Source organism: Lasioglossum baleicum, chromosome 6 (assembly GCF_051020765.1).
Source record: "Lasioglossum baleicum chromosome 6, iyLasBale1, whole genome shotgun sequence".
Classification (NCBI taxonomy): Eukaryota; Metazoa; Arthropoda; class Insecta; order Hymenoptera; family Halictidae; genus Lasioglossum; species Lasioglossum baleicum.
Window position 1 is genome coordinate 5,255,331 of NC_134934.1, and position 27,976 is coordinate 5,283,306.

The 27,976-nt window shown below is 37.5% G+C and overlaps 4 protein-coding genes across 29 annotated transcripts in view; 2 read left to right on the top strand and 2 right to left on the bottom strand.

Moving 5' to 3' along the window:
- The window catches only part of LOC143209606 (protein FAM13B), a 36,977-nt gene extending 33,282 nt beyond the window's left edge, over positions 1-3,695 (top strand). Inside the window, exon 13 of the mRNA XM_076425487.1 lies at positions 1-3,695. Within this exon, the coding sequence (XP_076281602.1) occupies positions 1-214 (214 nt within the window). The 3' untranslated portion in view covers positions 215-3,695.
- LOC143209607 (uncharacterized) lies at positions 1,843-10,430 on the bottom strand. Of its 5 annotated transcripts, none has more exons than XM_076425491.1 (13): positions 9,004-10,427; positions 8,806-8,880; positions 8,401-8,661; positions 8,122-8,336; positions 7,323-7,752; positions 6,964-7,258; positions 6,556-6,838; positions 6,156-6,491; positions 5,795-5,953; positions 5,626-5,741; positions 5,422-5,554; positions 4,903-5,190; positions 1,843-3,715 (listed from the first exon to the last, which is right to left on the bottom strand). In XM_076425491.1, the coding sequence occupies exons 2-12, from the start codon at positions 8,837-8,839 to the stop codon at positions 4,924-4,926; spliced, it is 2,529 nt and encodes an 842-aa protein (XP_076281606.1). In that variant the 5' UTR covers positions 8,840-8,880; positions 9,004-10,427; the 3' UTR covers positions 1,843-3,715; positions 4,903-4,923. The 5 variants fall into 5 exon arrangements, with proteins under 5 accessions (XP_076281606.1, XP_076281605.1, XP_076281603.1 ...); XM_076425490.1 differs by having other exon boundaries at positions 8,997-10,427; XM_076425488.1 differs by having other exon boundaries at positions 8,982-10,426.
- On the top strand, positions 3,610-25,883 carry Nc73ef (oxoglutarate dehydrogenase Nc73EF). 12 transcript variants are annotated; one of them, XM_076425474.1, is made up of 17 exons: positions 3,610-3,747; positions 12,992-13,247; positions 13,549-13,758; positions 16,328-16,430; positions 17,091-17,153; positions 18,917-19,172; positions 19,478-19,712; positions 19,782-19,961; positions 20,429-20,609; positions 20,713-20,993; positions 21,066-21,294; positions 21,442-21,720; positions 21,813-21,991; positions 22,092-22,526; positions 22,618-22,772; positions 23,378-23,515; positions 23,872-25,883. In XM_076425474.1, exons 2-17 carry the CDS (start codon positions 12,999-13,001, stop codon positions 23,969-23,971), a joined length of 3,273 nt encoding a protein of 1,090 aa, XP_076281589.1. In that variant the 5' UTR covers positions 3,610-3,747; positions 12,992-12,998; the 3' UTR covers positions 23,972-25,883. The 12 variants fall into 12 exon arrangements, with proteins under 12 accessions (XP_076281589.1, XP_076281591.1, XP_076281587.1 ...); XM_076425476.1 differs by lacking the exon at positions 3,610-3,747 and adding an exon at positions 4,513-4,642; XM_076425472.1 differs by lacking the exon at positions 3,610-3,747 and adding an exon at positions 9,795-9,873.
- Positions 25,662-27,976, bottom strand: part of Zasp66 (PDZ_signaling and DUF4749 domain-containing protein Zasp66) — an 18,859-nt gene continuing 16,544 nt past the window's right edge. For 5 of the 11 annotated variants that reach the window (XM_076425528.1, XM_076425531.1, XM_076425527.1 and 2 more), the window contains 3 exons: positions 26,641-26,782; positions 26,499-26,534; positions 25,662-26,278 (listed from right to left, as the gene is read on the bottom strand). In XM_076425528.1, the coding sequence (XP_076281643.1) occupies positions 26,186-26,278; positions 26,499-26,534; positions 26,641-26,782 (271 nt within the window). In that variant the 3' untranslated portion in view covers positions 25,662-26,185. Of the gene's footprint in view, positions 26,279-26,498; positions 26,535-26,640; positions 26,860-27,507; positions 27,966-27,976 lie in introns of those variants that run through there. The other 6 variants (XM_076425537.1, XM_076425535.1, XM_076425534.1 and 3 more) reach the window with 4 other exon arrangements.

A 27,976-nucleotide genomic window follows, 5' to 3' on the forward strand; every position in this document is an offset into this window, starting at 1 on the left:
TGAAGACCTGTTGGTCCAACAGAAACTGACCAGAGAGGAGAAGAAGCGTCTCCGGCGAGCACTGAAGGAATTGGAGGCACAGTTCGAGGCCCGCGCCGGTCGCCGGATGCAGAGAGAAGATCGAGGTCCTCAAGTCACCACCGTCTACGAATCCTACAAACAGGCCAAAGCGAAACTTAGACTAATCGAAGCTCTCATAGCGAAGAATGCCTGACGCAGTATCTAAACGGCGGTTCTAGTAGCCGTGCGTTTATGAAAAAGGCAAAAGTAAAATCCTAAAAGCATCGTGGAACAACATCGACGCATTACGCAATTCTATTGTGCGACAGGGAGTTCAGAGATAAGAGATGAGGAAGCCAAATCAAAAGCTTTGAGCCTGTTAACCGGGTAATTTTGTTTCTACAGAACTGTACGGATAAATGATTTGCTGCAATAAACGAAGATAATAGTTTACACTATACTGCAATCGCTATAAAAATGCATGAAAGGCGAGACGAAAGACGATCGGAGACGTCGTTCCCGGTTAATAGATTAGGATGCACAGGAACATGCTTTCGATGATAATAGCGCGTGTTTTGGTGAAAGGATGTTGACGAACACAATTCATTTGATGGACTCATAGATGTTACTAAAGGACACAAGGCCCGTCTAGTACTTTGAACTCTAAGCACCAGATAGTTAGGAAAACGACAGTGACTGCTGCGACACGCGTGCCGAAACGATTCGCCAATTTGCACATGACTTTCTCAGAATACTCAACATCGATTTCAACACAGCGAGAGAGAAAGAGAGAGAGAGCTTGTCTCATAATAATACACTTATCAGAACTCATCACAAACGTCTGCCGATTTGTATGAACAATTTCGCACCACGAGGTACATTTCATTGAGAGCAAAACGTTGTCGAACGATATGAACACCACCGTCAGTTTTGTACCGTACTTTTAATAACGCCGACAAAACATTTTATTATTTTCTAATTAGAAATCATACCGAGAAAACAGTTGCTTCCTTCTGTACTTCACAACGATTTCGTGTTTAACGCTGCAACGCGTTCGTGTCGTAGGCGAATTAGTCGTGTTTTTTGAATTAGTTCACGCATTCCTCTATACTCGAACAAAAAGGAGAGACAAGAAGGGACGACGTTGATCAAGAAATTTAGACCCCGCGCCGTACGTATATTTATTGTCCCGCGAACAAACTGGCTGACAACAACCACGAATTCACATTGTAAGAGATTACTTTTATGTCTGTGGCTGCGAGAGGAAACAATGACGTTAATATGTGGAAGGTAATACATATTTTTATTTTCAGAAAACAGAAAATACATTAAAAGAATTTTTTCCTCAAAATGAGAGTGCAATAAAGCACAGAAGCCCAAGGCAAACAAACGTGAGTCGCAAATTTTCATCGAGAACACACACGTCCAATGGACCAAGGCTGTTGTGCCTAAATGAATCTTGCATTCTCATTATTCTGTTTAACTCCTTGCACTACAGCATATATGTATATATTATTAATTTCCTTTAAACTGGAATAAAATTCTTTTGTATAAGTTATCTTTTTCATCTAGAGAATCGTGAACGATGCACAAGTTCTACTCAGTGCGATCATAAAATAAATCGTAGTGCAAAGGGTTAAAATAGAAGCGCGTTGACTTTCATCGTTTCGCTTCACAACCACGGATGTAATCGAGATAAATATGATAAGAACGTTTTATATTTCTTTTTGTTTTTGTACAGAAATTCTAATACAATTTGTTATTTAATCGTATCGCTTAGGTTTTCCGATTACGGATTTTTTGTACTTATCGCGTGGAAGAACGCAGATTCTCGTTTTGTGGAATGGAAAAACGACTCGCGCAATGTCGGTTTTCACGTGAAATCTGTATGTTCGTTTTGTTCTGCGAGAATTCGCCACCAAATCGAACACTGAGAGCAATGAACGAATTTGTGGGGTTATTTGTAATAATAAGTACCTTGTAAGAGATATCACATGTTGTAATTGTAGAGTACTATAAACTGTTACAGTCTTATAGCGTATTGAACGTAACCATAAAAAAACGCGCTCGTTGATTTATGCGATTCGCAATCGGTTTGGGCGAGCAAAATTTGCAGGTGATCGAATGTAGCGAACCCGCTAGGCCGGCTCTCTAGAATTTTTAAGCGATAGCCTTAAAATTCGACTCTAACGAAGACTCGTACGAGGGTGCTATAGTTTAGTTTTTAAACGCGTCGACTATGAAAAGAAAAGAAATGCTTTGCGAATTCGATTGACGCGGCAACCGTACAAAAGGGGTGCGCATTATCTTCTCTTGCAAGTAATCGACATACTTGGACACGTCTTCAATATTTCGAATCGAAATCATATCCGATAAAAAGAAATTTTACGATTTGATTCCTTGCGACCCCTTTTGTTTTATGCTAATTCATTTCGCACGAAGAAAGCACAATTAATCCTGCAATGGCCCCTGGGCCTCCACAAATTTTAGAACAAACTTTTTGTATACCGATGTTTGCTACTGCATCGCAAAACAATATTCCGTTCGTCCCAAACGTTTTTTGATACAACAGTTTCGACATTGTTGCAGCTTCTAACGTCAGGTGACTCACTCTGTGAACTTTTTAGGAACTGTCTACCAAGTTTTTTAAACAGATTTCGAGAACAGAGCGCCTCTGCAGGGTTAACTTCTTCGAATAATTCGGAACAATTGAAATTCCCAGTAAACCTTCTTCTCTCGAAGATAAAATTGCGCGGAGCGAACGAAAAAACGAACGATTATTTTTTCTTTTGTCTTGTTTGAAACCAAAGCATTTTTTAGTCTGTGATATAAGAGATATACTGTTTACGTTCGCGTGGGCGTACATGAGAAAGAATTCCGTTGTCTTCGTTCCGTGTGAAAACGACTTTCGAACACGAGAGAAAGAAGAACCATTTCGGCCGTCTCCACACTCTTCTTCGCAGAGATAACGAGGGTTATCGAAGATCCGCTGAAAAAAGTATAGTTTAAGCGACGCTGCATATACTTTTGTATAAGACCGAGTCGCCGTGAGATAATCAAAACTGCGGAGAACCATAATGTATTTATACTTCGGTTGACTCGTGTTCTATGAATATATTTCAACCTTGAAAGAGCATCGCCAAGCTCTAATAATTGCGCATACTTAAAAAAGAAAGTCGTGTTGAAGATAGACGGGCGGTGGGAGTTGCGATACCGTCATGATTCGACATTTTTCGACGAAAACTTTTCTCTCCGCAATTTCCAGTGATTATCGCGACGACTCGCGTGTTCTGAATCGATGAATCGGTGCGGAAAGACACTTATTTTGTATTTAGACAAATATTTTATTTTGATAGATTTCGTGTGTGTACGAGCAGTGATCGTTACAGTAGAACGAGGAAGAGCAACGTCTTAGAAATGAGACTACATTTTGTATTTCACGTCGTTGAGGAGGAGATATTGTGTAGTATGTAGAAAAGACGAGAGGAGGTGTGTATTTGCGCGTACAAAAAAAACAAAACGAGAATGAAATTTGCGAAAAGAATGTGCAGTTGCTTGGGTGAAATATTTTTGTGGGCGCTCGAATTCGATGTTCGTGTTCCGTTGACAGCGAGTCGACACGAATCTGCAGACGAGGATTTTAGTTTCGACGAGACGAAATCGATATGGTTCAAATAAAAATTTTTCACGAGGTACCTGGACGTTAGCGCTGACACTGAAAGAATAAAAGAGAACACTATGTTAACGGTAAGTTTTTTCGTTCGATCATGTATTAGACATATAGGTGCATACAAGCCGAGGGTAAAAGACATGTTGAAATGTTAATTATTATCCTTCGAGTTCGTAAACGTGTGATTATGTATATACATATACACGGTATGTATAGATACAAGCAGTTGCATACATAAATACCATAAGACCATACGCATATACAAATCAATATTATACGTCATAAGAGGTAGCACGCAGAATCGAATAAAAGAAGAGTATGAACCGCTACAAGCGTTTCTCTCATTCTGGAAAATTATCCTAATTGAACACGCCATTTTTTTCGCTGTCCAAATTTATTCTGAAAGAATTAAAAAGTCGACTATTTTTTTCGATTACATTCTTCAAGTTTCTTCTAATTAAGAAAGTAACTTTTCTTCTACCTCTTGCAGTTTGCGAGTTTCAAAATATAATTAAACAATACTCGAATTTAGATCGAATTTGGGCAACAAAAAATTTGCGGAATCCATACCTAAATATACGCTACATATCGCTAATAATTTCATAATTTTTAATAACACTTTTATTACTTCTTTCAATGAATTTCAATCGACAGTATCAATCATTTATGTTGTGTAGCTATTTCAAGATTTCATCTATTTTTGTAGAAATGCACAAGGCCAGTCATGAAAAACAGAACACTCAAATCTCTCTGCTAGCGAGGAGAAAAATTGCGAGAGACAGTTCCTTTTTAAAAATAGCACTGTATCTTTTTAGCTTCATAGTGTTATAGTTGATGTCGAGACGAGTTCTTCACCTTAGCATAGTATGACCTTGAGGTGACCTTGGGCCCAAAACGTTAAATCAGAAGGATCAATGCCTGTCTGATTTCTTGGAGCATTAGCTTTCCCCATTAATCATCAAGAAACTACAGGTACGTACAATCTGCCGCTTATATTCCATTTTTACCAACATTCATTTCAAGGTTGTCTCAAGGTTATAGAAAACTAGGACGCTAAAATCGTCTTAACATCTGGTACGACGGCATGAAGTTAAAAATACGTAGCACCATTTGAAACCTTGATAACAATCATCAACTTTTCGTCTCTAAAATTGTCTTCGACATTTTGTTTTTTATTCAATGTGTATAACAAGAATCGTATATTGGATACATCTATGAATGGCTGCACTCACCTAAAAAGTTACACATTCTTATCACGAAGATAGCCTCAATTGTTTTTGGAATGTTTGAATTTGCCGTAGTAGGCTAGCTAATCGGAGGGAGGTGGGCTCCTTCGCCGTGACGGTACTGCTTTTTCTTCTCTGAGGAAGCTTTTGCTGAAGAATCGTCCCGTTCGACTTCGTTAACATAAATGGTACGGGTAAATGGGGCTGACCTAATCCCATTGGAATTTCACTCGATATGCAGACGTAACTATTCTTTTCCTGGAGCAGCTTCATTTGTTGTTTTAATGCCATCACCTAATAACAAATGCCATGAGTGATCTACATTCGTATCAGCTGCAACTATGTAGCAATAGGCTTACTGGACGCATTAAAATGACGCGTTCTAATATTTTTAAATTACGATTATTGAGACTATACATATGCATCCCTGAGGAATTATTCAACAAATTTATTTCTTCGAGTTATACTATTTAAAAAATAATTTTTGGTGCTTCCGAAAACTTATTACAGTTAAAATCATTTTACCTCCTTATATAGATTGACAACAGTATTTATCTCGTCTTCTTTCGTGCTTAACTCTTTCTCCAAACTCGATACTTGTTCCTCCAATTTTTTGTCATTATTCTTCTCCAATTCTGATTGCAATTTTTCATATTTCCTAAAATTTTTATTACAGGTAAGCTAAAATCTATAAATATTAGGATTTTAGGATTAAACGATGCAACTCACGTGTTCATTTCTTCAAATTGATCATGAAGGTTGATGAGAACTTCCCGTATTCCTTTCGCATTCTGAGAACAGTTCACTGACTGTGCATCGCACACATCTATATCGCATTCATTGTCCTGCAATTTTCTTTTATCAGAATTTGTGATCGTTAATCTTACTTTGATCTTACTTTGCTCATTGCTGACTGCATTTGCTGGTCGTCCCGAACTTCCGTTCGTGTTTTTACATTTTGTTGAGATGAAAATATTTTCAACACTTTAGCATTGTCTACGGTCTGCGATGTCCCTGTTGTGTTCCATCGATTCAATTGATTCTCTGAATGAGTGTCCTGCAAACGAACCATTTAAATATCAATATTAATTGATTATTAATTGTTAGACTGCAGATTTTATGCATCTATGGCAAAAATGGGTTGATGAAACACATTAAAAAGACATTAGAATTAGATTTCTATTTTTTACAAGTGACTTTTGGACAACTTTTATTCTGGATAAAAATCCGTAGTTTATACATTTGTCGATTGCACGAACCTTTTTCTTTGGAAAATTCACGGATTCAATTACATCATCGACAGCTGCTTCATTCGCGTTCGTTAGATTCAAGTTCAAATCGAAATTTCTCAATGTTCTCGCACCATAACTTAAAGCTATGCTTTCGTTTCCAAATACATTAAAGGGCTCGCTCAGAAACGAGTTCGCTTTGTGCACTAACGTGTTAATCACTTGTGAATTCATCTGCGACAACTTCATCGGATCATTCATCTGTTCCATAAACGTAGACACCGGTTTCGTCGCTCCAACTTTATGAATTAGAAGCGGAGCGATTGTATTCACTGTGGGCTGTCTCGTTTTCATTATACTCAAGACCTTTCGAATTAAAGAAATCTATAATAGAGACTGTTTTTCTACATTTTTACGTGGGCCAACGTACTTGCTGTATATTCAAACCTAAATTGTGACTCGGACTTATAGAGGTACCCACTACAAACGGTATGTTTCTAATAGTAAATCTACTGAAGTACGACCGGTTTACTCTTTTCAATTTTGAAGCCAACGTTGGCATTTCGTAACTACGAGTAGTCAATGGGTTGCAGTACTGTGCCTGCAAAATAGTTTGCTGGCATTGATTAGAATTGCACTTCTCAATCATGTGCTCAGGAGCAATTGGACACTCTGATGTACAATTTTGATTATGGGAGCTCGTAGTTTTCTCCCTGCAATTGAACATATACGATCTTATAATTAATGGTCCACGAAAAAAATAGTAGAAGTTGGTTTGTACAACTTTTTCAGTTGGACTTGTAATGAAAGTCCAGTAAACAACATTATCAGAACGTACTCGGTCTTTTGTCTAGACGGACTATGCTTCAGAGGACTACTTGGCCGATTATCCTCATTATTGTTATAACTATATTTATAAGCATTATTCTCGCATTTCGTTTTTGCGCGGACATTTTGCGGTTTACTTGCACCTACAGGTAATTTATTGCTATACGTTGTGTGAGAATTAATTCTAGAGTGTTTACTATTGCTGACAGAAGTGCCACCAGTCTTCACCGCTGAGTTATGATAAATTTCAACTACTTTCTTTGAAGCTGGAGGATATTTCGATGTAAGGCGAGCACTAGTAACACCTGGAGATATACAAATAATTAGTTCATAGAACGATTAATTCATATGGTTATTTTTCATTCATACTTTTCTGTTTTCGCCTTTTAGCATCCTTTCTTCCTACAAAATTTGTGTCTCTCGTAGCTACCGTGCTTTTCGAGGTAGAACCACATAGCTTTTTTCTTCTTTTCCTAAATTTCAATGAGGCAATATCATCTAACTTAGACACAGAACCTTTTTTGCTTGGCAATGCAGAAGAAGCTGTTTTCTCTTTCTTTTCATTTTTTCGATATACTTTACTCTTACCACCACTTCCGTGTGTTACGCTACCGGGGATATTTAATTTAATACCATGCTTTGCAGATGGTAGATCTCGGTGTATATACTCGTCCCCATTGTCCAAATCTAATTCTCTAAAAGGCTTCTTCGAGTAACCAACATTCTGCATTAGTTCTGCAGAATATTCTGATAAGTGTTGCTGGTACGAATCGTGCCAATTTTCATTTTGTTCTTCGTACTGTTAATTAGATAATTACAATTAACATTTTATTCCTTCAACATATCTTTCCATTAACGATAGATTTACGAGCATGTTCTAATATCTTTAATTTACAATTATTGAGATTGTAAACAAATCTCTTTTTATGAGTATATACATCATTAAAAAAATGTGACTAAAAATTTGTAGAGGCACGTTCTCGTTACTTGTATAAAGTAATCTAAAATAGCTTTTTGTGCTTCTTAAACCTACTTCACAAATTTCTGCCATTCGAGGATACAATAGTTTTAATTCCATACAACAAAGGAATAAAAATATATAAATTCAAAGCTTTAGAGGCAAAAATTTGTGCATGTCTATTAAATTTATAAAAGTTGTATACAATACCAATATGTCTTTGCATATCGGTGACACTGGTGTAGGCCTGCGAGGACTCTGTAGCAACGGGTGACTGGTAAAAGTAAAATTATCCGCTTCAACTCCTGATCTCTCTTTAGAACTTTTGTTTTCTATTCTTTCTCTATCTTTGTATTGCAAATTAATTTTAGGGACAATGTTTCCTAATTTGGGACTCTGGCACGGATCATAATCTTCTAAATTTCCTGCAATAAAAATAGCTCGAAGCTTGTGTTTACAGAATGATAATAGATCGTTAGTTCTTTATACCATTGTCGTTTGTAGATTCACGGGTGACATCGCACAATTTTTCCAAACAATCATTATAATTCAGTCGCCTAGATGCCACAGATTCATCTGTGTCGGAAAGTTTAAGTTGAGGATCTTGATAGCTTTGGTCATCAAACTCATTCTTTGGTTCAAGAATATCTTGTTGCATGTCACGACATCTCAACTTCATGTAATCCATATGACACTTCAGGGATTCACATTTTATACTTGTACGATATAACCATTCTTTCATATCTTCAACTGAAAAAACGAAATAATAAAAATATGATCGAATATTATTGCTAACGCAGATAGTTCGAATTATACGCAGCGAAGAATTTTATTTTGATAATGGAAAAAGTGCAACCGGACATTGAAAAGTAGAAAAAGAATATATATAATTACCAGGAAAGCACTTTTTCGACTTATTATCGTCCATTTTTTTTACAATTCAATTTCATCTCATTTTCGCATTATAGACTAAAACAGATTGATGATATTACAGGCTGTAAAAAACTGATAACAATATAAAAATAAAAGGAGCTTATAAAAATACGCGAATACTGGAATTCATAGGTTACCCTTCTATTGTATACCGATTACATTTTTGCACGCTGATCTTTTGTTTCCGAATCGTTTATCTTTTGTTATTCACACAGAACCATGTGCGGTGAGCCTTGATTTTCAAAAAATAAAATCGCGAAAATGTAACGCACAAATTCCGTTTCATCCATTAATGATCTCCAATAATTATTTCAATTGAGAATTACATTCCTAAGGAGATATGCAACCTTGAAAGTTTCAGAAAAAGTAGTAAGCAATTACTCTAAAAAGAGTAATTAGCTAAAAAGGAAGATGCTGTCATCGGTAGTGTTGCAACTCTAAGAGTTTTCAAATTTTTAAAAGTCCTCTCGGCAGCAGTATTCTGTATTCTAAATACATTCTGCATATACAAAATTTCAAAAAAGAAATTGTTGTATGTGGTAATATCGCTGAAAATGAAATCGTAAGTGCATTCTCGATCACGAGTGTAATATTTCAAAACGTTCAATCTTATGATTCATCAAGAATTGGAGAACGTTCTCTTAATTCTTGCTGGAACGAATCTGAACGAATCGCAATGAAATTTTATGATTCATATTTCAGTCTTTTGTCATGAATATTTATGGTAACTGACAGATGCACGATTGCACAAGCAGCTTGGTGAATTAGAAGCGTTTGTGAGTTGGTAACGAATTTAAAAGTGACCGTAAAATCGGCGAAGTTACGGTCCGACGGCAAATAAACAACACAAATGTCGTAAATACGCGGGCAAATTTTTAAATCGGATTATCGCAACACCGGTCTGCGATATTTGGTCGTTAGGTGCGCTGAAGTCTCTTTTGTCGGATATATTTTAGGAGGACGTAGTTCGGTCTACTTGTGAGTTGCAAATGGTGGACGGCCTGTCATAGTTGGTTGCGTTAACATCAGGTACGTGAATTTGCATCGCTTCTGTTTGATTCGCTTTTTTATCGTGTTTAATGAAAAAAGCCGATCACGAGACGTCTATGTAGGATCGTTATCCGTTCTACTAAACGACGAGACATCGTGAACGGTGAAAAATGACTTTCCACAACCAAAATAGTCCTTCGGTTACGTAAAATTGTTGCAACAGACGAGAATAGTCACCTGACTCGACAAATGCGATTATCCTTTGCGTATTTTTGAAAGAATGAACGATCAACGGGTGGTAGTGACGTTCTCCCAACTTTCGCTCGAAATTTGTTGATAACGTATCAGCTAAGCAATTTTGTAAGTCACCGTATTATCTGGTCGAGATCGGGAAAACAGATATTTTTTATGTATATATGCACATACGTTCAATGCAGTTGTGCAATCACTATAGGGTTTTGCAACATAACTATATAATCCTGACTATTCTCTCTTGCGGTTTGCGTTAGCGCAATCTTTTTTTATTATATGCGCAGTTTCCTGTTGAAATAACCACGTCTTCTCTATAGATCAATTGACATTTAATCGGATTTTTATGAGACAAATGTCACATGGCCGCTGACACCGTCTCGATGACAGTTTCTTACTTTTCGTAATTGTTCGATTATTTTCGAAGCGGTTTCCCGTACTTTCGTTTCCCTACATACTTTCGAATTCGAAATCTATTTAAATCAATTTCACACGAATCAGTGTGAACATTTATGTAGGAATTCCCTGGGTATCACCCGCGGCTTTATGACATATCATACGGAAAGGATTACTGCCAATTAGGTCACTGTCTAGCCGTATCGCTTTAATACATAGTTTTTATCATTGGTTCGGCGAATTAATATCACATTGTTATATTAATCTGTCTCTTTATATGTTACATACACAGATTTCCAACGTTTACACAACTTTTGATTTTTATAAACAAATGTGCTAAGATTAAATGCATTCCAAACAATATCGAAATTGCGAGGGACCTTGTTGCAATACGTTTCATTGCCCACGGCACGATCAAATATCCTATGAGTATATAAGCATTTGCAGTCTGGATGATGTCAATAATTGCATTATAATTTGTGTTATATTATGTGGATTATAATCAATTGTTGTTATGTTTCATTTGCAGGTAGATTTACACTTTCAACTATAACCAAAAGAGTACACAGGAACTCTGCTTTGTATATTTCCATAACGTGTTATCACTTTCCTGGTTGCTTGTTCGGATTAGTCATTTGTTTCATCTATGATTTGTTATTCATACAGACCAGACTGCTTGCAGACGTGCATTGTTTTTATATTCTTTCTCGATTGCATATTCAGATATTATAATATTATGTACTTCGGATTTCTAATACACAACATTAACACATTACAATAATCTTATGGAAATTTGACTGTCTGGCAACATAGAGTATAAGGGAAAATATTTTTAGTATGTTCCAATTTCTTTTATAGGTCTGGAATTTCACTATTTAACATTTTATTTATGAAAATATTGGTTTATCCATTTCATACTTCTCTTTAAAATTCTTCCTTTCAGAGACAAATAGTGAAAGATGAATAGTTCATGACTTTGTAATACGTTATTTAATATAGGTAGCAATTTTAGCATTACACCTATACCTCGCTATACGGCGCCTCTTTATACGACATTTCGCTATAATGGCCTTCTTTAATCATGGCACTATTTCAATTTATGGCCCACAATGTTTCGTTATAACGGTCAAAAAAATGCTGTACGTACTGTTAGCGACCTCTGTTTACTCGCTCCACGAGAGTTCCAGATTCTCCCTTTCAGAAACGTTCATTGAATTTGGAGATTGATACTGATAAAAATAAAATGAGAAGCTGAAAATCTATCATGCTAGCGACTAAACTAGAAATTTTACATCGTATTGTAGCTGGTGAGAAAATTATTCAAATTTGTAAGGCAATGGAACTAGCGAAGTCTACCATTCAAACTATTCGCGATAGGAAAGAAGTAATTAAAACACATTCTCTATCTGCTGCACCTTTAAGTGTCTCAAAATTAACTCGCCAAAGAAGCAGCATTATGGAAAAAATGGAAAAGTTATTAGATATGTGGATTGAAGACAAGAGAATGAAAAATTGGAACGGATCCAATTGAATTTGTATGGTTTTGTATGTAAATAATTGATTTGTTATACAGCTTTTCGCTTTACGGCCAACTTTTCCGGAACGTATCTAGGCTGTATAGCGAGGTATAGGTGTATTAAGTCATTTCTTCTGGAGTTTCTACTTAAAAGAAAATTCTTAATCTCCTTAACATAATAGAGTAATTAAAATGCCTATTAATAAGCTTCTTCTAGCCGAAGTGTTAATATAGAGATTAATTGATTTCATCATACGTCAAACTATAAAATTAGCATCCTTGTGTCGTTGTGCAATCCAATTCCACAATTAATATTAAAGGAAACCTTAAAAATACATTACCATACATAGTGTAGCAAATAATGTCGTATTATGAAGTATTAATAGTCACTGGTATTCCTTCTTGATCTTTGAACAACAATACGCAAAATTTACAAATTAAATGGTACAAGAAAATAACTAAATTATTCTAAGCAAAGATAAGAACTTTAATTGGCAATATCCATAGATAGGAATTGATAAAGGCAAAACGTTTATCTTTGGACTGAAACTGAAAGTACAATTTACTTTCTGAATTGATGCAACATGTTGAAATCTTTGCACAGCTTAATCTTGAAGATAAGAAACTCTTATTTACTTACAGTTTGAGGCAGGCAGTTTATGTGCAAGTACGTGTAACTGCCTGTGTGAGAGTATGACATAATATTTAGATAATATGTGGAGATTCGCAAAAATATCTTTCTGTTTTCTAGAGTTATTGTTTGTTTTGTTAGAGTTGTTTTCTGTTTTCTTTGATTTAAGATCAAAGTGGGACAGTTGGGATAATTGTGAGACCAGTATTAAGTTCGCAGCATGAATTTTGTGCGTTCTGCACAAGTCTCGTCTATTTCATTCGTATAAACGACCAGAGTTATCAACAACTGTTACTAGTTATTTGATCACAAAGTCTGCGAGTCTCGATTTGAGAATGTTGCTAATACAAATGTTTCTGTTACAGGTAAAAAATGTATAAGGCAAGGACAGTATTTAGTACATTGGCCCCTTTGGCGCCACGCATGTGTGGGCCAGAAAGGTTCGCATCATGGTTGGTTCGAAGCCATCCCCTGACCAGGACCACACAGGTGATGGTGAACGATCCAATCAGGAGGTACAATAGCCGTGCAGCCACAGAACCTTTCCTAAATGGCACCACAAGTTCTTACGTAGAAGAAATGTACAATGCGTGGTTGCAAGATCCCCATAGTGTGCACGTGGTCAGTAATAATTTCCTCAAATATTACACAAATGATGATTAACCCTTAGCGGACTTAGGAATTATTTTTACTTCTTAATGGATCGAATATATTTTCCTTGTGAAACAAAATTATATGCTAAAGAGTTCAATGTATGAACTAAATGAAATGTGTTGTGTTTTTTAGGAAAACTTTATTTGGTACTTTTTGAAATTATTTGTATTCACGGAACAGTAAAATTCCTTGGTCAGCAGAAATGCGTCCGCAAAGGGTTAACGATGATTTTTTATGAATTTAATCTGATTTGCCTATCTTTCTGCAGTCCTGGGATGCATTTTTTCGTAATAGCACTGCTGGAGCTGCACCAGGTCTCGCGTATCAAGCCCCACCATCTCTTGCTCCAAGCCATAATCAAATACCCTTAGGAGCATTATTACCTCTAGGTGGTGGGTCTCAATTGAGCCAAGTACCTGTTAACGAAAAGATAATCGACGATCACCTGGCTGTGCAAGCTATTATTCGATCATACCAGGTATGTATATCTTCCAGTTCGCGTTTAAAATGAAGGAACAATTATGATTCTAGCCCGGTAAAATATATTTTGCTAACAAACAGCAAAGTTTTCAATTTTATTTTTTATACTGGATCTTTTTTCGTATAAATTAATTTCATGTCAAGTATGATGTTCAGTTCAAGGTGTGTTATACTTGTTGCTCTATGTAATGTCAAAGCTTATAGTTGTTCCACCTATTCATTTTTTTCCAATCAATACAATTGAAACTTTCTGTTATAATATTTAAATAGCGTTATTTGAATCAGTTGGCAAATTCCGAGCATGATTACGGAAACATATATATAAATGTTTTATGTTAAAGGGAAGTTATTATCATCATAATGCATGTGAAGAGTTCTTTTTCATTTCGAGGTCCAACTTCTCTGACTAATTAACAAAGTAATCGTAATCATTATAACCGCTCGCGTCTCGAATGCACGATAAATAAATACACGTATTATGATTGCACACGAGTTACAGAAGTTGGAACACAAGAGATTGATAGAAGAACTACTTAATTAGGGGCTATCATGTGCTGTGTCATGGAATTTTGGATCCCATGCTATCGAAACTTAATAAATGTGTATACTTACACAGATACTAAATCAAACAGAAAAGAATCATGTTTGACTGTTGCATAATAGCCTCATTTTTTCATATTAATATATTAGTTGGTCACTGCATCTTTTGTCTTAAGCATGTTTCTCAACTACATTTCTCCCAATGTAAATGTTAAAATTCTACGCATTATAATGTAAAATATACATATTCTTATTTCATTATTAATCATCGATTCAAAAATTACATACAGAGTGATTCTCTTACCTGTATATATTATTTTCTATCGCTAATCGAAGAAACAACAATATTAATGTAGTTAGTAAGGATCTAATGTTCGTATAAAAGGTAATAGATTTTCGGAATAATAGCTAGAGATAATGTGTTTTTGATTAGTGCCAGAGATATGTACTCTTTATGAAGGCATAATGTTCTGAAATGAACGAAATAGTCGTAATTGACCATTACAATTCCGAGAGAGTTATTATACTGTTATAACTTAGAGATGTATAGTGAAATTCGTCAAATACAAAGAATTATATACATTGGGGTCCTTTTGGGATTATTCATTGGCATATAGGCTCGAGGTCACTTAGTCGCTGATCTGGACCCACTGGGTATCATGCAAACAGACCTGATACACACACATTATGCAGCCCGCAAGGGGTCTCCAGAACAGGTTCTACGGCAATATATGCTTGGTAAGGCTTTTTCCCAAACCAATTCCTTAAAGTACGTTTTTAATTAGTTTTTACGTGTACCATAAGGTAAAGGTGTGTCAAAATTAGCAACGTTTGTTGCTGGACTCCTTGTTCGTATCAATTTCGTGTCACATGAATGTTAATATCTCTGAGATACCGATGCTTTTAAGACACCTTCACCCAATATGTACAACATACTTCATCTCATACTTGAAGATCATGGTCTTTATCATACACATTAATTCCTTCTCAACTGTCTTCATATTCTTCTTCTCCTTCTGATCTGATGCTCTCTATACATCACGTAATAAGAGTAAACTTCTTAATTTCAGCAATCCTTTTAAAGTCAAGCATCTAGCTTTCTAAAATGTTTACAATCTTGCTATATATGAAAAGAGTATCTATAATTGTTTATATTGTATCGTGAAAGATTAGACGATCGAAGCAGTACTTCTGTTAGTAAAATTTCAATTTGATCAAGATAGAAAACGTTGATCGATTTTGTAAAGATACTGAAGAAGGTGTTATGTGAATGTTATTCCATGATAGTTGCATACTGATACTGAAAATGTTTTCACTAGGAACGATTACGGTGTCTATTGATTTATATTTTGTGATTTGTACCAATGTTGGTTGTAATATTCGAAGATACGTTCAAACGATAAAAAAAATTCTGGTTTTGCTATTTCGTAGTTGATGTCTTAGTATCCACAATGTATTTGTCGAATTAAATGTTTTTGTAAAAATTGCCTAAGGTAAGGAAACAATTTGGAGATTCTTGCTTTGCATGCGATCCCCGAACAACCGCTATTTTTCTAGCTCTGCTTTTTATATGTTGCAACTCACCATACGGAATGTGTATTTGGCAAAACAGTTTAGCATTTTACTTACTTACATTTTCCTATTTTCATTTACTGTCTTCTTCCGAAAGATGTTTTCACATTGTATCTACTATAGCAAGTAATTATAAATTTGTGGAAGATAATTCTACATATTAATGGTTTATCGATGGGAAGCATGTGTGTAACATCACATGCTTCGATTGTTAGAATACCATCATCAGAAAACTGTTTATAATTTCGATGTTTTATATTTACAATTACTGTGATACAATGCCCGTAGAAAAATAATATGCGTTTGTGTCGTTTGATCCTTGTACACCGATGTAAACAACGTATGTGCTTGAACGGTTGCATCGATCACAGTAATTCTTATTAATTGTAATGAGTTGATAAGTCTAACGAATTAAATACTACTTGGTTCGTATGAATGTGGCATTCAATTGACAGATCCGTGGCCATCATATCGCTAAATTGGATCCACTCGGCATCAACAGCGCTGATCTTGATGATAGACACCCACAAGAGTTGCTCTATAATTATTATTCATTCGGTAAGCCCATAATGACAGTGTCTCTCCATAAAATCTGAACAAAAAATAAGTAAAGATACTATGTGACGCACTTTAAATAACATCTATACCATAATTTCAGAGGTGTGCGAGAAACCGAAAATTGCGGGTACCAGATGAGTCCGGTTCTCGAATATATTTCGATTATTATTATTATCATCTTCGAATCTCGATATATTCGAGAACCCGAATAAAAATTCTTGACCCATCCCGACCCGAAATTGTCGGTTTCTCACCTCTACGTAATATTAAATTAAATGTTTAATATCAAAGATTTCATTTTTCATATTAAAGATTTAATTTCTAATATGAAAGATAGAACAGCTGGATGGGCTGCTCCTTCGACAGACTTCTATTTTAACTTAATCTGGCATTTGTAACTTTTATTATCGTATTACACTTCTTCTATTATTATGTTTTATCATACTCCTCCATCACACTTTCTTCCTGGACACAAAATACAGCGCTTCTATTCTAAGAAATTCCAAGTAGCATTGTTGGGATAGGTATATTAATGAGCAATTGATTATATACAGTCACCTTCGAGGAGAAAAATATTTTTCTCTATAGTATTTAAAACGAAGAATGCTCGTGCGCCGTTCGTTAAGGTATTTATTCAGTTCAAGTCTATAATGTCCACAGGGAAGAGAGCTCGTACTACTTACTCTCAGGAACTACAATACCGAGTAGCTGCACTTACGAAAAGTATGTAATAATCACAATTTCATTTGGGAGTTCTGTTTAAAGCTCTGTGAGGTATTAGTATCTTTGGAAGGCGCTGGTTCGTTATGGGATCACACGAGAATTGGTACTGTAGTCAAACTTTCAAGGTGCTTGGGTCCTTCTTATAGACTTTCATTACGATTTTGCTACACTCTGCTGTAAATATGTTTGTGTCAGGAATAACTCTTGAGCGTTTTTTATCTTGGAAGAACTAGAGGAGATACAGTGAATAAGCGATCATCACTATATCATAACTAGACTGTGGATTTTATGCAAAATAAACATTTCTCATCCGAATTGCAACGAACTGGAGCGAATAGAAAATTAATTTTTCTTTTTAATATTTTTAATAATTATTTTAATGTTTTCACTGTTTTACATTACAGCTACTTGTTTTTTTGCCGTACTGCATAACATCCGCAGTCTAATCATATAGCATTTCATGCTCAGTAATGATACAAGTTACGTTCTACTATTATTTTTGATTATTCATTTTAACTACCTCTTTAGCTTCCTCTGATTTAATTTCTTTGTATACTATGTGACAAACGATCTCAGAGTCAGTCCTACTTGTACCTACTATATTCCTTTCTTAGTTCTTTGGTTTTGTTCTTGTTTGTTTCTACTAATGCTACTTTAATGAAATTCACAGCTTCGCATTCTGTCGAAATTTCGTTCTACCAGTCTTCTATTTATTTCCTACTTTAATGAATATTATGGAGGTTTGTTATATGCCTCTGGCAAATTCCTTCGGACATTATGCATGTTAATAATATCTGCAAACAATTTAGTATATATATGTACACGTGCAGCATTATTATGAACATTATTTGCATAGCATATGTTTTTGCGAATACGTGAGATACATCGAGCTCTCAGTGTTCTACATTTTACAAAAGCCGAACGTGTACCAGACTTTGTTTACACAATTCTATGCTGTATCAAATGCCAATTTTATTTTCGTCACCTTTGGCTTCAGTACACAGCTCACATTTTCAGTATCAGTTCGAGAAACCTACGTTCAATGAGATTAATAGGAAATATTAGTATAATGTCTCGATACAGTGCTCCGACGATCGAGCAGTGATCCAGATCGTTGAAGAATTGTTTCTGTTATACAACATGCAAAACGAACTATGTATACAGGATGAAGTATTCGCAACAGACCACTTGCTTGCTATTGATGATAAAAAGAAATGCATTAGATGAAACTTGTTCTCTCCAAGAATCACAACCTAGTATCATTAATTTTCTTATAGGTGGAGACATAGGAGAGACATAAAGGTCAACTCTGTGTTTTTAACACCATTTTTACGAAGCTAAAAGTCACTATTCCAAAGTTACTATCATAAAAATAATTTTTAGCCGTTTTCAGATGATAGATACCCAAAGAAATAAATTTGTTGAATAATTCCTCATGGGTGCATCTTTACAATCTCAGTAATCGTACATTGAAAATATTAATGTATAATATATTTTTTCTTTTTTGACCTTGTCATTCCAGGTCATTCAAGATCAACATAATTATTTTTCTATCATCAATAGCATTTCAGGTGGTCTGTTTAAATGCTCCATCTTGTAAAATACTAAATGTCACAGTTTCCATGTGTATGATAAACGTGTGATATTTGTTCAGAAATGTTGTAATCGTGTCCAACTTGAAACTATGGCATTTGCATTTTTGTGTATGTTGATCTACCCGGTGCCTGGGAGGTGACGAATATTTTATTGATGAATTTCTGCAGAGGAGTCGGACATGGATCGCATTTTCAAGCTGCCGTCCACGACCTTTATCGGCGGCAAAGATAAATCGTTGCCACTCCGCGAGATCCTGAGCAGATTGGAAAACGCATACTGCGGCCACATCGGCGTGGAATTCATGTTCATCAACTCCTTGGAACAGTGCAACTGGATCCGTCAGAAAATGGAGACACCTGGCATCATGACGATGACTCACGACGAGAGGAGACTCATCTTGGCCAGATTAACTCGTGCCACTGGGTACATTAAACGACCCTTAAACCTGTGGCTGTCAGGAAAAACGTCGCATGTCACAATTTCAAAAAATTTGAGTTTATGCATTGATTAAGAAAATACATTCGTAAGGATAAAAAAAGTAATGCAATTTAACCGATGTCCTATGTCAAAGCATTAGTGATCAAAACTTTAAACGGCAATATCTCGAAAGTGAAAGTATGTGACATGCGGTGTTCTTCCTGACAACCGCAGAAATATCCCTTATACTCCTGTATCCACCCACCAGAGATACGGTAGCTAACCGACTGATTGCTATGTTTCAATTTCAGATTCGAGGCTTTCCTCGCTCGCAAATGGTCATCAGAGAAACGGTTTGGACTTGAAGGCTGTGAAATCCTGATCCCAGCAATGAAGCAGGTGATCGACAAGTCCACTGAATTGGGTGTCGAGTCCATAGTGATGGGCATGCCTCATCGCGGTCGCTTGAACGTCCTCGCCAACGTTTGCCGCAAACCACTGAGCCAGATATTCACGCAATTTGCGGCTCTGGAAGCAGCTGATGATGTAACTATACAATCTGTTCTCATCCTAATCTCTGGATGAATTTTGTTTGGCTAATCTGAGATGTTCCAGGGTTCCGGTGATGTGAAATATCACTTGGGAACGTACATCGAGCGTTTGAACCGCGTGACGAACAAGAACATCCGTCTGGCCGTGGTTGCTAATCCTTCTCATTTGGAGGCTGTCGATCCGATCGTGCAGGGAAAGACTCGCGCTGAACAGTTCTACCGAGGTGATGGCGAAGGCAAGAAGGTAGGAATCAGGAGACAGGTTCTCGAGTCTTAAATATCTCATGGTTAGACTGCGGATTTTCATGTGAAATATGAATCGGCTCTATTTGTTGTAAGATACAAAAACTATGTAGGCACTTCTTGCTTTTGTTAATGATTTTATTGAGTTATAAACAGCACAACAGTGTTTTATAAATTCTTCAAATGTTTTTGCCATTTTGCATTTGATCTACTCATTTTTGTCATAACTGCATCAAATCCACAGCCTACTCATGGTAATATCTAGACTGCGGATCTTTATGCAGAAGTCAAATAAAAATTGATTACTAATGACTTTGTTACGGTAAAAAAATATTACAATGTTCTTAAATTTTTCTAATGTTTTACTGTTTCATATTTCGCCCAACCAATTTTTTCATAAATGCATAAAGATCCGCAAACTAGTAATATCGCACTCTCTTTTAAAACTATTGTAAACGATTCATTCAGGTGATGTCCATCCTGCTGCACGGTGACGCTGCGTTCTGTGGACAAGGAATCGTCTTCGAGACAATGCACTTGTCCGATTTGCCTGACTATACTACTCACGGTACGATCCACATAGTTGTCAACAACCAAATTGGATTCACCACCGATCCCAGGCACTCGCGGTCCTCACCGTACTGCACTGGTAAGCCGCCTGTAATTATGAATAGCTTGCGGATTTTAAGTATTTGTGACAAAAATGATTAGATGAACACCTACATTATACTTGAACAATTGTCGTTTTACAGACGTCGCAAGAGTAGTGAACGCTCCGATCTTCCACGTGAATTCCGACGATCCGGAAGCAGTGATGCATGTCTGCAAGGTCGCCGCCGAGTGGAGAGCAACCTTCCACAAAGACGTCGTAATAGACATCGTATCCTACAGGCGAAATGGCCACAATGAAATCGACGAACCGATGTTCACGCAACCACTGATGTACCGCAAGATCAAGAGTACCCCACCAGCTTTGGATAAGTACGCTCAATCGCTGATCAGCGACGGCGTTGTTACCGAGGAGGAAGTCAAGGTACCGATACAAATATTTACGTCGAGAATAATTACTGTATAGTAAAGTACTTACACGGACATTGCGATGCAGGACGTTAAAGATAAGTACGAGAAGATCTGCGAAGAAGCGTACACAAATGCTAGACAGGAGACCCATATCAAGTACAAGGACTGGTTGGATTCCCCGTGGTCTGGCTTCTTCGAGGGCAAGGACCCGTTGAAAGCATCTCCCACCGGCATCAAGGAGGACACTCTGGTCCACATTGGCAAGAAATTCTCTTCCCCGCCTCCGAACGCTGCTGAATTTGTTATCCACAGAGGTAAACTGACCAACAGTTTAAAATTTTAAGAATTTTTCTGCTCTAATTTGTAAAAGCTGTGCGAATGATTCTTGCGTATAACAATTCTGTATACACTATTAAATATAATAATTGCATTTTTATATTACATTGCTGAACGTGTTGCAGGTATCGAACGTATTCTGAAATCACGTATGGAAATGATCGAGGCAAGAACCGTTGACTGGGCTCTCGGAGAGGCTATGGCCTTCGGTTCCCTCTTGAAGGAAGGTATCCACGTTAGACTGTCAGGACAAGATGTGGAGAGAGGAACTTTCTCGCACAGACATCATGTGCTTCACCATCAATCGGTGGATAAGGCTACTTACAGGCCGCTGTGCTACCTCTACCCCGACCAGGCTCCATATACTGTTTGCAACAGCTCGTTATCTGAATTCGGTGTACTTGGTAAGTGCGATGAAAACTCTGGTATAGGGTATTAATATAGAAATTCGAATTTTAGCAAAATAAAATTAAATCGTGTTCTTCCGGGTCCTCAGGATTTGAATTAGGATACTCCATGACGAACCCTAACGCGTTGGTGTGCTGGGAGGCTCAGTTCGGCGACTTCAACAACACGGCACAGTGCATAATCGATCAGTTCATTAGCAGTGGTCAAGCGAAATGGGTCCGTCAATCTGGTCTTGTTATGCTGCAGCCTCATGGGCTTGAAGGAATGGTGAGTTAATTATCCCATGCTCTTTAATGTTATAGGCACCGGGACTTATTCGCATGCGTAATATATACATTTTATAATCGTTGAATAATTGCAATTACAGGGTCCAGAACATTCGAGTGCTCGGTTGGAACGATTCCTCCAAATGTCCGCGGACGACCCAGATTATTTCCCACCGGAAAGTGAAGAGTTTGCTGTGCGCCAGTTGCACGACATCAACTGGATCGTCGCTAATTGCAGCACACCGGCGAACTACTTCCACATTCTGAGAAGGCAGATCGCATTGCCATTCAGGAAACCGTTGATCATGATGACGCCGAAGTCGTTGCTTCGCCACCCAGAAGCGAAGTCCAGCTTCGATCTGATGACCGAAAACACGGAATTCCTCAGAGTAATACCGGAAGAAGGACCAGCTGCTCAAAATCCCAATGGCGTTAAGAGAGTGATATTCTGCTCCGGCAAAGTCTACTACGACCTGAAAAAGGCGCGCACGGAGAAGCAACTCGACGACAAAGTCGCTATCGCAAGAGTCGAACAGGTAAATAAGGCAAACCACTATAATTTACAGTAATTTTGTTTGTTCATCTGTGTGCATTCGTTGCAATTTATTTTTCGCTTCTTTCTCACAGATCTCGCCCTTCCCGTACGACTTAGTGAAGAAGGAGTCTGCCAAGTATCCCAATGCAGGGTTGATCTGGGCCCAGGAAGAACACAAAAACCAAGGTGGATGGACGTACGTCCAGCCCAGATTCCACACAGCTCTGAACGGAACCCGTTCTGTAACGTAAGTGTCTATTACCTACAATCAAGTCACGATTGGTCTGTATACACCATAAACTGTTTCTATAGTCTGTTTTGCAGAAGTGCAACCGGTGGTCACAATAGTTGTCATTTCATAAAAAAATTTCATAAAGTCTGCACTCTAATTATAAAGTCTTGAGTGATCAGAATTATGAAGATAATTATCGTGACCTTCGATGCAGCTTTGGTTTCTCAAAAAGCAGACTACAGTAACAAGTTCGAAGAGAGATTTTAATCCTTCTATTTGATTTTAATTTCCTGCGTCACGTTTATGTTTATGTTCTGTTCGCACTGTCCTCAACGGAGCACTAGAAATTCTCTGATTCGGATGAGAAGACGAATACAGAGAAATTGTGGATAGATTCGTCGATCATACTTTGTTCCATAATTTCGTTAGTCTCCTAGCTTTAGCTGTTCACATGGCCCACGTTTTTCACTTGATATACTTGATAGACTCAATTGTGCCACGCGAAACGCTTCAGCACGAAATCGAATCAATGTTCAGACGTCGAAACGTGATTTCCGCGTGTTCCTTTTTTTGTTTCATCTTTTGTTAAGCAAAGTAAAAAAACTTGGGCCATGTTGCAGCGGCGGAAGTGCGTCGGGCAAGAGTGACGGTAGCGGAGGGTGGTTTAGTGGTTGGTTTTCGTCGGCTAAACCAACGACGACAAGCACACCCGAGCCGCAGTCGATAGAATCTGTAAAACCGGTACAGAGAACTGTGAGGTAATACTAATCTCAACGTTTAAGAGGTCTCCCTAAACATTTTTTTTTAATGAAACCATTAACTATTTATCTTCAAACTCTATGGGTCTATGTACCAGTCTGAGGGACGGTAATAGAAATGAGAAAGCAATGGCTTCTAAAGAATAGAATTTAGTGGGCATCGAGTTCGTCCAAATGTAGACGAAAACTTTGAAATAAATTATAAATAAATTTGAAATTAATAGGACAGCCGGTTTTGAGACACTATGGGAGACATCTCAAGCGGATTTATTTTAGCAAATGCAGATAATAAGCTGGCAAATTCGGGTAGTTTGTGGTTGGCGTCACGTTTTGACGGTTCTTGTTCTGTGTTGCAGATACGTCGGTCGCCCAACGGGAGCTTCGCCAGCGACGGGAAGCAAAATGCAGCACCTGAAGGAGCTGAAACAGCTACTGGACGACTCTTTCGATATCTAAATACCTTTCGTAGCACTATATAGAACACACATTTTATTTATTTCCCCGCATTATATATATTTGTTCTATTTCTTTCGTCCTGCTCTACATACACCGTTGCAGAGACCAGCGTAGCTTCAATAATTTCTCCACTGATGTATCATTCTGTAGAATTAACGTCGGCGCGAATTTTTCCTCGATGACAATTTGTCTCCGTGTTAAACGACGTGGACGTGTGTTTACGCTGATCCGAAAAGATGTTAGATCAGCGAAAAAGTTCGTGCCTGATATCGTATTATCGGACAAGAACTTCAGCACTGACCTAATATTATTGTTGCTCTCGAGTCGGTGGTCCTCTCGAGAGACATGCGCGAATCAATTCACCATTTGATTTTACTCTTTTCTTTCTTTCTATTGTATCGAAAAGAACACAATCGAACATTTTCATTTCCTTCATAAACTGTACGTACGTTCTTGCAATGAGTGATTCATGTAAATGTATGCATTTCGTTCTCGTTAAATGTTTGAATGTGGTTCTGTATATTTTTCTTTTTTAAGATACGTGACATATTTATATTAGTATGCGAGTTGAGTGTTGAGCCAGGTGTATGTTTGAGCCCATAGGGGGCTTTTGTTATGCAAACAATGTATCGACAGTCAAAGACAAATTACATTGATACGAAAAATTGACCGACTATGTTTTGCTCATTGCTAAAGATGTTGTTTGGAGATACGATCCATCGAATGGAGGAAACAAACAAACATCATCATTATCAGTACATCATCATCATCATCGTCATCATCGTGTTCGCATCGATCGGAAATGTTCGCGACTTCGATGTCCTGTATTTTATTTTGTTAATATATAGGTCGATAAAAAGTAACGATACCACAGGATGTGCGAGTAAGATTTACAAGAAGAAAGTATTATTTTTAATTTATACCGAGGCGATTTACGCGGAGCGTAAATGCGTGTCTCACCACGAGTATGTAGAATATTGCGATCGCGCGGAGGAACGCCTGCGGAAACTTTTCGAGGAGACTGTGCTGGATTACACACGGCGACACATTTTCCGTTTTTTTTTTCGCCGTCACGGTATAGGCAGCCAATCGATTTAGTTTTTCAGCCTCGCTCTGTTTTTTCAATGAAAAATTAAATGATTGGTTGGAGGCTCGACTCATTGTGAAAAAAACGAGGTCGCGTTCGCTGCGTTAGCCTGGATTACGCAATACACGCGGTTCAATTCGGATTCCCACAATCAGTGGGAGGTGAGAAAAGGACAAAAAATGCGAGACAGCGTGGTCGAGTCGTAACGTTGCCCTTCGAAAAGTTTCAACAGTCCCTCCGCGGTTCCGAGGCGAGCGGCGATAGTAGGAGACAAATTGCTAGCGTCTAGAGACTAATTTAACTGTAATTGATATATATACCTGAATGCCAACGGGCACTCGCTGGTTGGTTGCTGCATAGTCTGCGAAAAAAGGCACACAGTATTTATATTCTTCTACGTGCGAATCATTTGAACGGTGGATTTTGTGATTGGAATACCTGGCGTACCGTGGCACACGTTGATTGGAGGATATTGTATCGAAATGCGACACTGTGTCCGGAGAATGTACTTTTTATTATCCAGTGAATACTCGTCAACGCGAATCCCTCTTCGAGGACGCGAAACGATAGTATTGCGATACCAAACCCGCTAGACTATCATAGATGCAATGTGGTCCAATGCAAACGACGGTACTGTTATTCCACTTGTCATTAGTTTTTTTGTTATTATATGCATAATAACGACGAGACGGATTCTGTACAATTCAGGAATAAAGGTCGAAGCCGCAGCCGTAAGCGATAATCGGAAAATTTTATTTTACCGCGAACGTTTCGACATCACAAAATTGTAGAGCCTTATCAAGGAATTAAATTGTGTTAATTATAGTCTGGCATTTATTTATAATTGTTACTCGAACGTGTTATGTTGACAGTCGCTCTTGGGATGCAACCGGATGCTCTTCAAGGTGAACACGAAGCATTGCACCTCATGCTGATTGTGAATATGTACGTTTACTAACATCCTGCTTTATCATTTGGATTTATATCTAATTACTGATTTGGTAGACGTCAATTTTTATTACTGTTTATTGCACCATACAATAAATAAAATATATATACGTACAGATATATATATATTTGTATATTATAAATAAGATATATTTATAGGATTAGTTCGAGGGCGGTAATTAGTAATCAGTTTGTCCCAGGACACTGTACATAATCCTTTTGAAGCTGTTACTCTGGTGGATCCTATCGCCGTCGTCTTCGTGGACAGTCACCTGGAACGGGAGTGCAAGTATTAGACCTTTGGCAGAGAGTATGCGATCCAACAAATCAAGTATCCACTATTGTAACTACTCTGTGGATTCTTTATGTAAGCTCCGAGCTTTCACAGGATCTGAACAAAATTGAATTTCTTCCTACATTAGACTCTCTATTATATACTATTTTATATTTCTATCCATCTAATTGAAGACAAAAATAAAAATGTATACTCACATAGGGCGCGGGACTCTTCGGCCGGGCATACTGTACCTGAAATCATTATTCCTCATATCAGAAGACCCTTAGCAATAACATTGTCCATACGGTTCCACGGGAAGGGACACAATTGGGGGATGAGAACAAAAAAAAAGCGTACCCTATTTTGATAAACCTTTTGTGGAGAGAAAACACCGGTGCGTGCCGGTGGTTTGACTTCCTGGACTGGGTCCTCGCCTTCCTCTTGTAATGCCTTGTAGGCCTCGCTCTTGCTCGGATCGTACTTCATCGGTTTCTTCTGTCTGTATCGTCGTATCGCATGTGCACACATGCCATTTTTAATCGATTTACTCGTTTGTGTTACTTTTGTGTGATGATTCTGTGAAATCGGTTAGCAGCAGCCACAGAGTGTTATGTCGCCAAGATCGTTGGTTCGAGATCGAATTTTCGAAAGACAGAAAGAGAGAGAGAGAGAGAGAGCCCTTGCCTGTTAATCTGGTTCCGAGCATTACGTCCCATGAGTCGCTAATTGGTTTTTCTTTCTTATTTTCACCCTTAATGTTCTTTTATCATTGTAAGGGAACAAGGACTGACTTCGATGAAATGTAAAAGACAGAAACAAGTATACTTGATAGAAAAAAGGGTTGTTTTTCAAGATATTAAAAGAAATATGAGTCTGTTTAACATTAACCGTACCGAGCACAAAATGCGACAGCTAGACATTATTGCATAAAAATGACAACACTGAATTTATTTAAATTTCTTCCAATTTTTATAGCAATACGTGTGTTTGAATAAAGAAACTCATTTAATAATTTCTACTGGAATTATCTTTGCAACTTCAATGATTATGAAATAAAACATGTGACACCGGTCATTTGATGTGGTACGTTTAGTGTTAAATAATTTTTACCAAGAACGATTTTTGAGCACATTTCATCAAGGTCTTCATGTTTAGGGTGTACGGTCCGTAATTCTCGGGGCGTCGCTGTGTGATGATATCGAAATTAGTAAGACCTCTGATCTCCACGTAAAAGTTTACTACGATATTAATGAATTATTGATTACTCTCTATTCTACAGCATGCAGAGATACCAGACTGTTATTTTACAAACTTTCGGCGGGATGCGTCTCTATAACTATATCCTTGATGAGCGTTTACTTCGAGGACCGCCACGCAAAACCGGAACACACTTCAAGATCCTAGATACAATCTATACAAACGATAAAGAATAAAACGATCGAAGTTAAACGAACAATCGCCACTATCAACGGTACGATCAAACGATTATTACGAGAACACGCGCGCGCGTGACAGAAACATTTGAAACAGTCCCGAACCCGTTCGAGAAAGATTAATTATTTGGCTTATTGAATTGCGGCCACACGTTCTTCGAGGAGGCGGCCTGGGCCTGCTCCTTCAAGATTCTCGCCTGCTCCTGTATTTCTTGTCTCTGTTTCACGAAGGAAAAGTCTATGAAAATGCTGCAAAACAA